The 11,989-nt window shown below is 64.9% G+C and overlaps 1 protein-coding gene across 1 annotated transcript in view; it reads left to right on the top strand.

The window, feature by feature from the left end:
• The window catches only part of LOC102884520 (collagen alpha-1(V) chain), a 94,749-nt gene that overhangs the window by 77,017 nt on the left and 5,743 nt on the right, over positions 1–11,989 (top strand). Inside the window, exons 48-62 of the mRNA XM_025051190.1 lie at positions 597–650; positions 1,400–1,507; positions 2,070–2,123; positions 2,406–2,459; positions 3,405–3,458; positions 4,060–4,113; positions 4,842–4,949; positions 5,045–5,098; positions 5,183–5,236; positions 6,195–6,302; positions 6,417–6,470; positions 7,239–7,274; positions 7,627–7,680; positions 8,501–8,756; positions 9,633–9,745. Of these exons, the coding sequence (XP_024906958.1) occupies positions 597–650; positions 1,400–1,507; positions 2,070–2,123; positions 2,406–2,459; positions 3,405–3,458; positions 4,060–4,113; positions 4,842–4,949; positions 5,045–5,098; positions 5,183–5,236; positions 6,195–6,302; positions 6,417–6,470; positions 7,239–7,274; positions 7,627–7,680; positions 8,501–8,756; positions 9,633–9,745 (1,215 nt within the window). The remainder of the gene's footprint in view (positions 1–596; positions 651–1,399; positions 1,508–2,069; positions 2,124–2,405; positions 2,460–3,404; positions 3,459–4,059; positions 4,114–4,841; positions 4,950–5,044; positions 5,099–5,182; positions 5,237–6,194; positions 6,303–6,416; positions 6,471–7,238; positions 7,275–7,626; positions 7,681–8,500; positions 8,757–9,632; positions 9,746–11,989) is intronic.

Below are 11,989 nucleotides of genomic sequence, written 5' to 3'. Positions count from 1 at the left end.
TCCTCGGGTTGAAAGGAAGGATGTGATGTGCTTCCGTCCGTTTGCATTCATTCCCTGGACGCCATTTCCAGAACTTTCAGGCATCGGCCATTCAATTGAGAGTTTTCCATCACCGCTCGTTTTTTTATGGTGTGGAAATGACAGGGAGACGCACCCTGCTCAGCCCGCAGACCGAGGCGCAGCCTGGTTCAGAGGCGTTTGTCCCACTGCCCTGCGTCGGACCCACGTCCCGGCTCCACCTGCCGCCAGCACACACGCCCCCTCCCGCCTCGCCCCCTGCCGTGTTCTCCCACCCCGCTCACCCACCTGTTCTCGAAATCGTCCTCAACTCACCTCGGGAAGGCCGCCGACACTGACGCCTGCCGTGCACGTGTGTCCATCACGTGCGTGTGTCTGTCGCTGTCCCTGCTTCACCCCGACCGTGACCGCTGGGCTTCTCACGTGCCTCACCTCCCGTGCCGCGTGCGGTCAGAGGACAGTGACCGCTGTGTCACCTCCCCCCGCCCTGGTGCCCGCCGTCAGGAAGGAGTCGGTAAATGCTCAACGCTGGAGCCGCTGCTCTAGTCACTGCCGTGACCACCATGTTTTCTCCGCAGGGTGAGCCTGGTGAAGCCGGGGAGCCTGGCCTGCCTGGAGAAGGGGGCCCCCCGGTGAGTGAGCGGCTCCGGGGACGCAGGGGGCCGTGGATGGGCTGGGCGGGGTGTGCCCCAGTGTCCCATCCGTGAAACAGGACCTTGTCTCTTCTGCCCACCTCATGGGATCGCTGTAAGAAAAGAGTTGAAGGGCGTGAGCATGCGTGTGCATGCGCGTGCGTGTGTGCATGTGCGTGTGCGTGTGTGTGCAAAAGTTAGCGATGGACACCCACGGCCAGTGCCTCCGAGCTGTTCTGCCGTCTGCGGTGTTCCAGGTCCTTCTGCAGGCTGCTGTCCATGTGGGTGCCTGTTGTCCCCATGTCAGCCACGGTGCTCAGACCCCCGCAGCTCAGATGAGCGGCCTTTCAGGCCTGCCTGTGGGGGGTTTTGGGCCCCAGAGGCAGACAGAGCTCTCCTGGGCGTCAAGCTGCTCCATCCACCTGTGACCCACAGACGCGTGGGCCCCTCACGGCTTGCGCTGCCCACTGTCTAGCCCAGGGGTCGGTCCGTCCAGCCTAGCGGCGGAGTCTTGGCCTCGAAGGGCCTGGGAAAGCCAGTGGGTTCCTCAGCCACCTGGTGATGCCCTCAGGGCCAGGCTGGGGAGAGCGAGCAGCTGCAGGTACCCACGGCCCAGTGGACACCTGAGGAAGGATGCGCACATCCCACCCCCCACGTGACGCCAGCAGTGGTGCACGTAGGGCCGGCACCTCGCTCCCGGAAGCTGTGAGGTCGGCCCCGGGAACACAGACCCTGGCCTTTCCCCGCAGGGACCCAAAGGAGAACGGGGAGAGAAGGGCGAGGCTGGGCCTTCCGGTGCCGCTGGGCCCCCTGGACCCAAAGGGCCCCCCGGAGACGACGGCCCCAAAGGCAGCCCCGTGAGTAGCCCAGAGATGCTGCAGGCGCCCCGCGGCTGGGGTGGGCCCCGCGGCTGGGGTGGGCCCTGCGTCTGCAGTGTCCTGGGGACGCTTGTCTAGTGTAGAGGTTTTGCATCTGCTACTGGGCGCAAACAGGGGAGGAGAGGGAGGCGGAGTGGGGGAGGCGGGGTTGGGGGGGCAGGGCCCCTGGTCCCAGGTGTGGAGGGGCCTGCGGGTGCCCATCCTGTGGCCTGCCCTGGCGGGGCCTCGGGAGGGTACAGCATGTCTGCGAGGCTCAGGCTCCAGTCTCAGCCTGGAGCTCAGGAGCGTTAGTGTGGGCACAGGTGGCGTGGCCTCTGGAAAGCGGGAGGGCGCGTCCCCCCTGCCCGGGTCCTCCGCCCCGCCGCTCTCAGGCTTGTTACGGGACCCACACGCAATGATGTTTGCAGAAGGTTCTGGGCTGCAAAGGGCACTGTGGTGTCGGAGCTGTGAGACTGTTCTCGGGGTGGTGGGCAGGGACTGGCTTGTCGCCGTGACGGCTGGGTGGCGTGCTGACGGCCCGGCCCTGCCTCTCCCGTTTCAGGGTCCCGTCGGCTTCCCCGGAGACCCCGGTCCCCCCGGAGAGCCCGGCCCCGCGGTAGGTGTCCTCAGCCGCAGAGCCGCTCGGTCCCCTGTGCATCCACCTGCCTTTGGTCTCTCTGGGGTGCTTCCTTCTTGTGAACTCGCTGTGTGGCACACGCACTTCCAAATGGCATCGGTCTGGTGACCAAGTGGAGAGAGATGTCCCCCTTAGGGGCACCGTGTCTCGGTCCTGCCCGATAGCGCTGGATTTGGGGATGGGACGAGGGAGCATTGGGTGTCAGTACACGGACTCATGTACCATCCAGGAGGGTGAAGGAACTTGCTTTTGTCCCCACAGGGTCAAGATGGTCCCCCTGGAGACAAAGGAGACGATGGCGAGGCTGGGCAGACGGTGAGTCCACCATGCCCTCCGGGACGCCGGTGGGGGCGTCGGTGCATCCTTGGGGTTCTCAACTTGCTTTTTCCGTTTCTGAGAAAAACCCAAGCTGGTTTGCCTTATGATACTGAGACGTGCCCGTGACGGGCAGCGGCCCCCCTGGCACACCCGCAGTTGGCCCCCAGGGAGGCCCCGCCTCACCCCCACCAGCCCTGGCCCCACCTCGTTTCTGCTAATCCGTCAAATGTCTCCTCGGAAAAGCTCTTTGCACATTGGCCTCTTGAGCTGAGAACATCTAGACGATTCCTCTTACCCCTGATGTTGAGTTTTTGAAACGTTGCTTCGGACCAAGTCTCTGGGGTGGAACTGACCCCAGTGGGCCCCTACGTGCGACTCCACCTGGGGACGACCCCGAGTCTTCATGGCTTCCCCTCCCCCCACCCCATACCCACATGGCCAGTGTTGCTGGGGTTGCCTCCCCGTGGGCACAGGCCAACGTCGGTGGCTTTAGGTGAGCAGCAGCCAAAGGCAGCGTCGGGTCACCAGCTCTGAGGCCAGGTGCCCTGGAGAGCTGTCTGCGATTCTACCGCAAGGACCCGGCCTGTGACCTGAGGTGACAGTTGTCCTCCCCGTGCCTCAGCGTCCACACCTGTGGAGCTGGACGGCGGCGTTGTGGGTGGAGCTTGTCGTGAGTGTCAGCTGTTGCTAGGGGGTGGGGCTTTCTCCCCCAAATGCAGCGAGAAGTGAGGACGGGGGTCAGGACCAGAGCCGAGAACTGCCAGACGACGTCACTTAGGGCGTCGTGTGCTGGCTCCAGAGGAGCGAGGCAGCGTCAGGGCCGGCCGGGGACAGGCTGGTCGGGCGCTCAGCGCATTCCGTCAGCTTCAGACCCACCCTGGCCTGGCGCGCCCTCCTGTCTCGACCCCAGTCCCTGATTCTGTGTTCTTTCTCCAACACCAGGGATCCCCAGGCCCCACTGGCGAACCAGGTCCGTCCGGGCCTCCAGGAAAAAGGGTAAATAGCTCTGCAGGCATGTCCTGCCTGCCAGCCTGCTGCGTGGAGCGGGCCCCTCCCTCCCCGCCCAGCCTGGGCCCCGGCACCGGAAACGCTCCTGCTCAAGCGTGTTCTTGGCCTCCCCGCATGTCATCAGATCCCAGACCCCTAGGTCGACGCCCCTGATCCTTCCAGAAGCCGCCAAGTGCAGACACCACTATAACAGCCATCGTAGGAGAAAAACACCCATGAAGCTGAAAAACCCTTTTCTCTGAGTCAGACCTTTTGAAAAGCAAGAACAAGCTAACAGGCGTTTCTTTGCACATTGAATAATCTGTTGGTGGTGTTGCAGTAAACTGAGCTGCAGGGTATGTGACCAGAAAGAGCCAGCCCCCCAAAACTCACGGCAGCCAGAGCACCTCTCCTCACTGACCCTGAGAGCGGCCTGTTCCAGCCTAGAGTCGTTCTGGCGTGTTCCGAGGGCCTGTGTCCGTGCTGGCCCAGGGTCCAGAAGCGACCTGCACGCGCCTCCGGGCCCCAGCCTGTCTGCACCCAGACACTGAGCTCAGCCCTCAGCTTCCGTGAGCCAGCTCGTCATGTGTCACTCTCTCGCTTGTTCTAGGGTCCCCCGGGGCCTGCAGGCCCTGAAGGCAGACAGGGAGAGAAGGGAGCCAAGGTAACGTGCTTCAGCCCGGCTGTTCCTGTGCATGGGGCTCCCAGAGGGCCACCGGCCTGCTGGCTGACCCGGGGGGCGGGGCGCAGACACGTGTGACGCAGGGAGATCAGAGGCAGGGAGCAGGGAGGCCTGGCTCTCGCTGTGAACCTGGGATGGACAGTCGGGCACGTCCAGCATGGAGGCAGCTTGGTGGAGCCCGTGGGCACTGGGTTCCGGGATCCCCCGGGTCTGTCTGTCCCGCCAGCCTGAGGGAGGGGAGCAGGCACTGGAGTCACGAAGACCCCGGTGCTGTGTGATCTCGGGCCCGGCGTTCAGCCGTGCCTACCAGGGGCTGAGGGGACGAGGGGATGCCAGGGCCACCGTGCAGTCGGTGTGGAGCTGGACACCCAGAGCACTTTTGGGGCTGCTCTCCCAGGCCCCCCCAGGTGGTGTCACCCGGGAATGGTTCAGCCCGGTGCCTGCTCAGGAAATGGTGGCATGTCCACCGCAAGCTCGGGGCTGGCCGGGACCGACGTGGCTCTGACTGCCGTGGCGGGAGTTGGTGTGGTCACTGGAGACTGGGCAGTGGGGTGAATGGGCCAGGCGGCCTCCACAGGAATGTGGGGAACAGGGGCAGCCCGCGGGTGCCTGGGGGTGTCCAGGGTTCCCGCCAAGGCTCCCTGTGGTTTCTGAGCGGTGGCCTGGGCCACCGGGACCAGAGCCCCCCCGTCCGCCTGTCTGCCCTGCAGGGGGAAGCTGGCTTGGAAGGCCCTCCTGGGAAGACTGGCCCCATCGGCCCCCAGGGCGCCCCTGGGAAGCCCGGGCCAGATGGCCTGCGAGGGATCCCGGGCCCCGTGGTAAGTGGACCTGGGGGGCGGGGGTGGGGTGGGGACGGGCACGGGCAGGCATGGCGGGGCAGGGCGGGGCTCACGGAGGGCCGGCTGTGTTTCAGGGTGAACAAGGTCTCCCGGGATCCCCAGGCCCCGACGGACCCCCCGGCCCCATGGTGAGTGACATCCCGAGGGGCCCCAGCAGTGGTGGGGTGGGATTGGGAAGGGAACCCGACTGACCCCACTGCCTCCTCCCACAGGGCCCCCCAGGACTCCCCGGCCTCAAAGGAGATTCTGGCCCCAAAGGGGAGAAGGTGAGACGGCTCCCAGGGGCCTCTGTGGTTGTGACTCGGGGCCCTCCAAACACCCATGCTGCTGATCCGTCGCCCACATTTGGCAAGTGCTCACTGCAGGCTGGGGAGCACCCCAGAGCTAGTGACACACTCCAGAACTATTGACACAGAAACCATCTGTGACTCGTGCCCCACCCCCCGCTGGGGACCCGTGAGACCCACGGAGACCCACAGAGACCCACAGAGCCCAGAGGTCCCGGCCAGAGGGCGTTCAGGACCCGAGGAGCCGACACTCGCTCTGGACCTGGGTTCCCCATCCTGCCTACAGGGAGTGTGTGGGGAGCCCTGTGGGGTAAACACCATCCCGTTTTCTCTGATGGGGTGGCCTTTCTGCTGACAGTGACGAACTTACAAACGTAACGCTCACATGCCAGACAGCTGCGTAGAAAGGAGGCAGCATGGAGTCTCCCCGCTCAACGCCCACCCCCACACAGCGCAGCCGCAGAGTAACGAGGGCGGGAGGAACCCTTCCAGAACTTTCTACAGGCTCATAGAAAACAACCTCACCTGAGCATACGTAGGGGATTTTTCTCTTAAAGAAACGTTGTAGTTACAGTGTCTCTGACAGCCTGTGACTTTCTCTCCAGCTGAGTCCCCACATGCCATTCTGTCCCTGGCAGCAGAAGGCACGTCCTCCACAGAGAGCTGAGAAACTCATCTCAGTAAAAAGACGCGTGTGCGCGTCGTCCCTCGGGGCCCTCCTGCCCGCGTGTCTCCGCCTCCTAGGTGGGGCCTCCACCAGTCAGCGCTGCTCCGCTGCCCCGACCTGCCCTTCGGGCGTGCTCCGTCTCGGGGAGACGTGGCCGCTGACTCGGAGGCATCCTGAGCCGCGGACGAGCTGCCGCGTGCAGCGGGCCTGCAAGGCTGGCCGACAGGCACTGCTGCCACCACCACCCCTGCATGCCTCTCTTCCCAACAGGGTCACCCAGGCCTGATCGGACTCATTGGCCCTCCGGGTGAGCAGGGTGAAAAGGGTGACCGCGGTCTCCCCGGCCCACAGGGTTCCTCGGGCCCCAAAGGAGAACAGGTACGTGAGGCCGCTCCTGGCCCTGTCGCAGGGCGGCCGGTAGGGGGAGACTCACGTGAACCGAGGCGTGGCTGTGTGGACGGTGACAGTGACTGCATTTCTGCTCCTCTGCAGGGTATCACTGGTCCTTCAGGCCCGATCGGCCCCCCAGGCCCTCCTGGCTTGCCGGTGTGTATCTGGGAGGGGTGCATGGCACCCCGACGGTTGCTGGGAGAGCAGGGAGGTGGGCGGGCCGGCCGTGGGCATCACAGGACAGTGTGAGGTCTCGGGATCGGGCCCCGGGGTGGGTTTGCTCATTAACTGCCACTGGGGTTCCAAGTGGCCGCAGAAAGTGGGTCTCTGGGCCCTGGCTTCAGGTGAGGGGGCCGGGCGGGTACCTCCATCTCAGGGCTGCTCAACCCCGGGTGAAGAGAGCAGTGGCCAGCCCCCCACCCTCCTGCGGAGCTGGGCCCATCCCCGACGCACTCAGCCGGGGGCTGCCGTGTTGCTGGGAGGCCCAGCGCTCTAAAGACTGGAGTCCCTGTGACCTCCTCTACTTGTCCTGCCCAATCAGCCTCCATGCTCACCTGGGCCCAGGTGCCCATGGCCAGGGTGGCCCTGGCCGACCAATGCTGGCCGGGGCTGCAGGCTGGGCGGCTCTGAGTGGGGCCTGAGGACAACAGCCTATCTCACCTTGGACTCTATTGCCTGACCGGTGACTTCCTGGCTGGCGAGGGTGGGGGCTGAGCTGGGGCGGACAGGACCCGCTCCGCCTCCGCATGGGGAGCACCAGCCACACCCAGCCCCCTCCCCACCCTCCCGGACCCCTGGAGTGGGAGACAGGGGCACGAGGAGGGGTGGAGACCAGGCCAGGCCTGAGCAGGACTGGGTCAAAGGCAGATGTCCGGTGGGGAAGGGGCCGCCTGCTCACTAATACTCTGCCCCCGCTCTCTGCAGGGCCCTCCTGGTCCAAAAGGCACTAAAGGCTCCTCGGTGAGTGGCACGCACCTGCGTGGGCCCGTGCGGGACCCATCTGAACCCTCCCCGATCTGCGGTCCTCCCTGCTCCTCCCCTGCCGAGTGGCCCTGAGCTTGTTCCCAGCCTGAGTCGTCCCTGGCCAGGGGCCGGGGGTGCTGCTCCCTGCCTTGCAGAAAGGACTCTGTGTCCTTGAGCTCCCCTCTCGGGGCATCTGGGACTGGGGGGCGACAGGGGCCCTGGACCCACCCCCGGCACGTCAGTTGTCCCCACATCCTCTCCACACAGGCCGTCAGGCTCCTGGGCTTCAAGGGGGGTTAAGTCACATCAGCCTCAGTGATCATAGGGGGTTCTCTTTTCTTTTACCCAGGGTCCAACTGGCCCGAAGGGTGAGGCAGGCCACCCCGGACCCCCTGGCCCACCGGTGAGCAGCCGCGAAGACTTGGAAGTTGGGCGGGGCTTTGCCTAATACAAGGGCGTCGCGGGAGGATCTGCGTGTGCTGTTTGGGTTCTGAGACTTTACGGAGCCCGCGTGGCACGTGGCGTGGTGGGGCCTGTCCCTGGGGTGGAGCCGAGAGAAAGCAGTCACCCCAGGCTCCCTCCCCGGGGACGTCTGTGAGAGAGACAGAGGAGGAGGGGAGAGAGCATGCGTGTGGATGTGCGTGTGTGTACCTGTGCACGTGTGCATGCATGTCTATGTGTGTACCTGTGTGTGTGCATGTGTGTGCATGTGTGTGCGCGCACACGCGTCAGGTGGACAGCTCTAGACAAGGCCCGGAGGTGCAGGACGGAGCCCCGTGATAGGCCGCGGCAGCGACACCATGGAACACCCCCTTTGGCGGTGCTGCCTCTCAGCTCTCGCCCTTATGCTTGGCGGGGGCCTCCAGACACAGCCCTGCGAAGTGAAGCTTTATGGCATTCCAGGCATTAATGTGGCCCCACTGTGTGCAGCCCGGGCTGGGGCAGGGGCAAGAGGAGAGTCTAGCTGAGGACAGGACATGCCAACACCAGGCTGGGCTATGTGCCGCTGAGGGCTCTGCAGGGGACAGGCAGCCGAGGCCAAGCGGTGCCGGAGCTGGGCCCGCAGGGCACCTCGGGTCGGGGGAGGGAGACGCGTGACGCAGGCAGGGCCGGGCAGAGGGGGTGGGTGTGCAGTGTGCCACCGGTAGGAAAGGCCAGAGAACCGTGCTGAGATGGCCAGGTGCCTGCGGCCCAGCACCCATCTGGTCCTGTCCCACCCCCAGGGCCCCCCAGGCGAGGTCATCCAGCCCCTGCCGATCCAGGCGTCCAGGACACGGCGCAGCATCGACGCCAGCCAGCTGCTGGACGACGGGGACGGCGAGAACTACGTGGACTACGCGGACGGCATGGAGGAGATCTTCGGCTCGCTCAACTCGCTCAAGCTGGAGATCGAGCAGATGAAGCGGCCCCTGGGCACGCAGGAGAACCCAGCCCGGACCTGCAAGGACCTGCAGCTCTGCCACCCCGACTTCCCGGACGGTAGGGGCGGCACGCCGGAGGTCCGTGGGGCGAGCGGAGGGGCAGGGCGGGGGCAGCCACAGGCCTGTCCAGCCTCGGCGTTTCCATCTGCACAGTGGGGAGGCCTGGGCGTCTCCCCGAAACCTGCGGAGGCTTCACACTGGGACACATCCTGGGAGGCTGGGGAAAGTGTGCGAGACTTTGGGGTCCCCCAGGTTCCAGTCTAGGCTTAGCATCTCGCAGGCAGCTTGCTCTGCTCTGAGTCTTGTGCACCCCGTGTGTCCAATGGGGGCATTGACACAGCAAAGAACAGTGAGATGAGGCGATGTGCAAATGCGTTCGGCCGGGCACAGCGAGCCAGCCCTGCGGCACGTGGCGGCCGCAGCTGCTGCTGTCAGGGTATCTGCGTCAGGGTTAGCGCTGGCGTTAACGTCGGAATCGGACGCCGTGCTTGGAACAAACGCGCCATGTAAACTCCAAAGCGTCATGAAGTCACAGACCACTCCGTTCTCACCGTGTCAGCCCAGCGCTGTCTGCCCATGTCTCCCACAAGACCTGCGCGGCCGTGGTCCAGTCAACTCTGACCCCAGCTCGCGGGCTCCCAAGCGTTCATGGGAGCATGAGCATTTCTCCTCGCCACCACCGCACACGGGGGCCCGCCTCCCCTGCCCCCAGGCACGCGCCCCGCGCACCTGCGTCCAGTCGTGCTCTGGGGATGAGTCTGCCCACTCGTCTTTGGGGCCCAGCAGGAAAAGCAGACCGCAGCACACAGACCCCGGGAGGCCCGTGCTGGTGGCGTGTGGGCCCGGCGCGTGTTTAGCTGCTGAACTGAAATGGTGCAGCTGCTTCTGGAACCATCCAGGGCGCTGTCCTCACGTGCCCCCCGCCCCCATCCAGGTGAATACTGGGTGGACCCGAACCAAGGCTGCTCCAGGGACTCCTTCAAAGTTTACTGCAACTTCACAGCTGGAGGGGCCACATGCGTCTTCCCCGACAAGAAGTCCGAGGGGGTAAGTGGCCCGCCGCCCGCCCCTGCCTCCCTGACACGGCGGAGCTGGGCCGAGGGCTCAGTTCTCACGCGCGCAGCTGTAGAGATGGAAACTGGAGGTCTGCCAGGTACTCGATCGAGGCTTTTCCCAAGGAGTAGCCCTTAAGTTGCTTGCAGAAGCATTCTCGGTGACGGGGGAGGGGTCCCGGAAGTGGAGGGATCAGGGCTCATGGGCGTTTCTCCCCCCACCCCAGTGCTGGGGTTTCAGCCGCTGCTTGGTCTACTCCCCCTTCAATGTCTCCGACCAATCTGAAACCCACGGGAGGACCTCGGGGGCAAAAGTGACCCCAGTGCACCGTTAGGGGTGGGTGTGGGCCTGGATTCTGGCATCCGCTGCCCTCTGAGTGCAGCCAGACCATGGTTGGTTCAGCGGAGAACTTTGGTTAGTGAGGTTCTGATCCACTGAGATTTTGTGGGTGTCAACTTAACAGTGTGTATAGACAGGCCTGTGGGCGATGTGTGTGTGTGCAGACAGGCGTGTGGGTGGCATGTGTGAGTGTGTACAGACAGGCGTGTGGGTGGCGTGTGTGTGTACAGACAGGCCTTTGGGCGATGTGAGTGTGTACAGACAGGCGTGTGGGTAGCGTGTGTGTGTACAGACAGGCACGTGGGTGGTGTGTGTGCATAGGTGAGCGTGTACGGCAGGTGTGTCCTGCTTTGTTGAGTGTGTGTCTGAGCTGGGCCCACTTTGGCCCAGGACAGGTGAGGAGGACAAGGTCTCTACAGGGGAGGTGACAGAGACTTCGGCCACAGTGCTCTCTGCAGCAGCCTGAACAGACCCTCCTTTGGATGTCCCTTTCAGAGGGCTGGCTGTCCTGTGACAAGGACAGCTGGGTCGAGGAGACCGTGCTTGCCGGGGGTTTGGGCCGAGCCCAGCCTGAGCCAGCAGCCTGTGGTCGTGACTGCCAGTGGCCTGGTGCCTGTGAGCACCCTCACCTGGAGAGAGGGCCACTGCATCCCTCGGTCATGGGCCCCACCCCCAAATCCACTATAACCCCAGGGGGCCCAGCACTCCCGGTGCCAGAAGGCCTAGGTCACAGGAATGGGGGCTCCCCACTGATGGGGATGATTTGGGGATCCCTGTTGTAAACACATGGCCCCCAACTCAAAATGTGAAACCCTTGGTAACATGCACTGCCAGCCACAGACCCGCTGAGGGTCAAGAGAGAATTCGCACCCCGGGACATCCCGGGACACTTCAGACCTGCTGTGTGGCAGAAGCCTGGAGGGAAGTCAGGTGGAAAATATACTGTTTCTCTTCTTTTTTGTCGCCATCTGTCCTCGGCAAATGGCCCCACTGCTGGAGAATCAGCAGGACAGCCCAGGATTCCTAGTAGCCCCTGGTGCAGCCGGGTGGACAGTGGGCTGGGGCGCCGAGGGACCTCACTGCTCCCCACTCTTCCTTTGCACATGCATCGACCAGCGGGCACCACGGGCTCAGGCCACGGCCGCTCAGCCTCACATGAGTGGAGGACCCTCTGCCTGGTCCCCAGAGGAGGGGCGGGGGCTTCAGGCGGAGGCCAGGGTGAGGGGAGCGCCTGCCTGCACCCCTGCTCCTGCTCCCGGAGGGGTTCCTACTGAGCCTGGTACCCCCAGCGGCATAGTGGAAGCCTAAGCGAGAGGGCCGAGGAGCGCAGGGCGGGCTGGACGCCCCCCTTCTCCAGCAGGGCCCCCTTCCTGCCCCTCCCGCACCAGGCCAGTGCAGAGGATTCTGACCTGGGTCCCACGCAGCAGTCCCGTGGGACCTGGGGACAGGCTCGCCCACGGCCACTTCCACACCTGTGGCTCCAGCTCTTTGCACCTGCTACAGGAGCTGCAGGGCCACGTGGCTCTGTGCCCTGCTCTGGGGCCAGTGGAGTGCTCCGGCCTCAGTCCCTGACCCGTGGCATCACGGCGCCTCCGCCCCGGCAGAGAGCAGACTCTCAGTGGGGCCCCTCCCCTTCCATCGGGGGCACAGGCGCTGCCCCTTCTGAGGACGCGTCTGCTTCCTGCTGCTTCATCAGGGACACTAGAGGAGCCCAGAACAGTGCTAGTGCTGCAGGGGACCGTCCCGCCCCGGGCCCCTTCCACACACGCCTTCCACACACTTCACGCCCAGCTCGGCCAGTGTGTCACAGACGCCCCGTGGGCCCTGGCAGGGTCTCCCGCCCACCCTGTCCCCCCGTGTCCCCGTGCACACAGCCTCGACCCGCGGGTCCGGGGCTCG

Source organism: Pteropus alecto, unplaced genomic scaffold (genome assembly GCF_000325575.1).
Source record: "Pteropus alecto unplaced genomic scaffold, ASM32557v1 scaffold67, whole genome shotgun sequence".
NCBI classification, from domain to species: domain Eukaryota; kingdom Metazoa; phylum Chordata; class Mammalia; order Chiroptera; family Pteropodidae; genus Pteropus; species Pteropus alecto.
The sequence above is the reverse complement of the archived record's forward strand: the minus strand, read 5'-3'. Positions and strand labels throughout refer to the sequence as shown.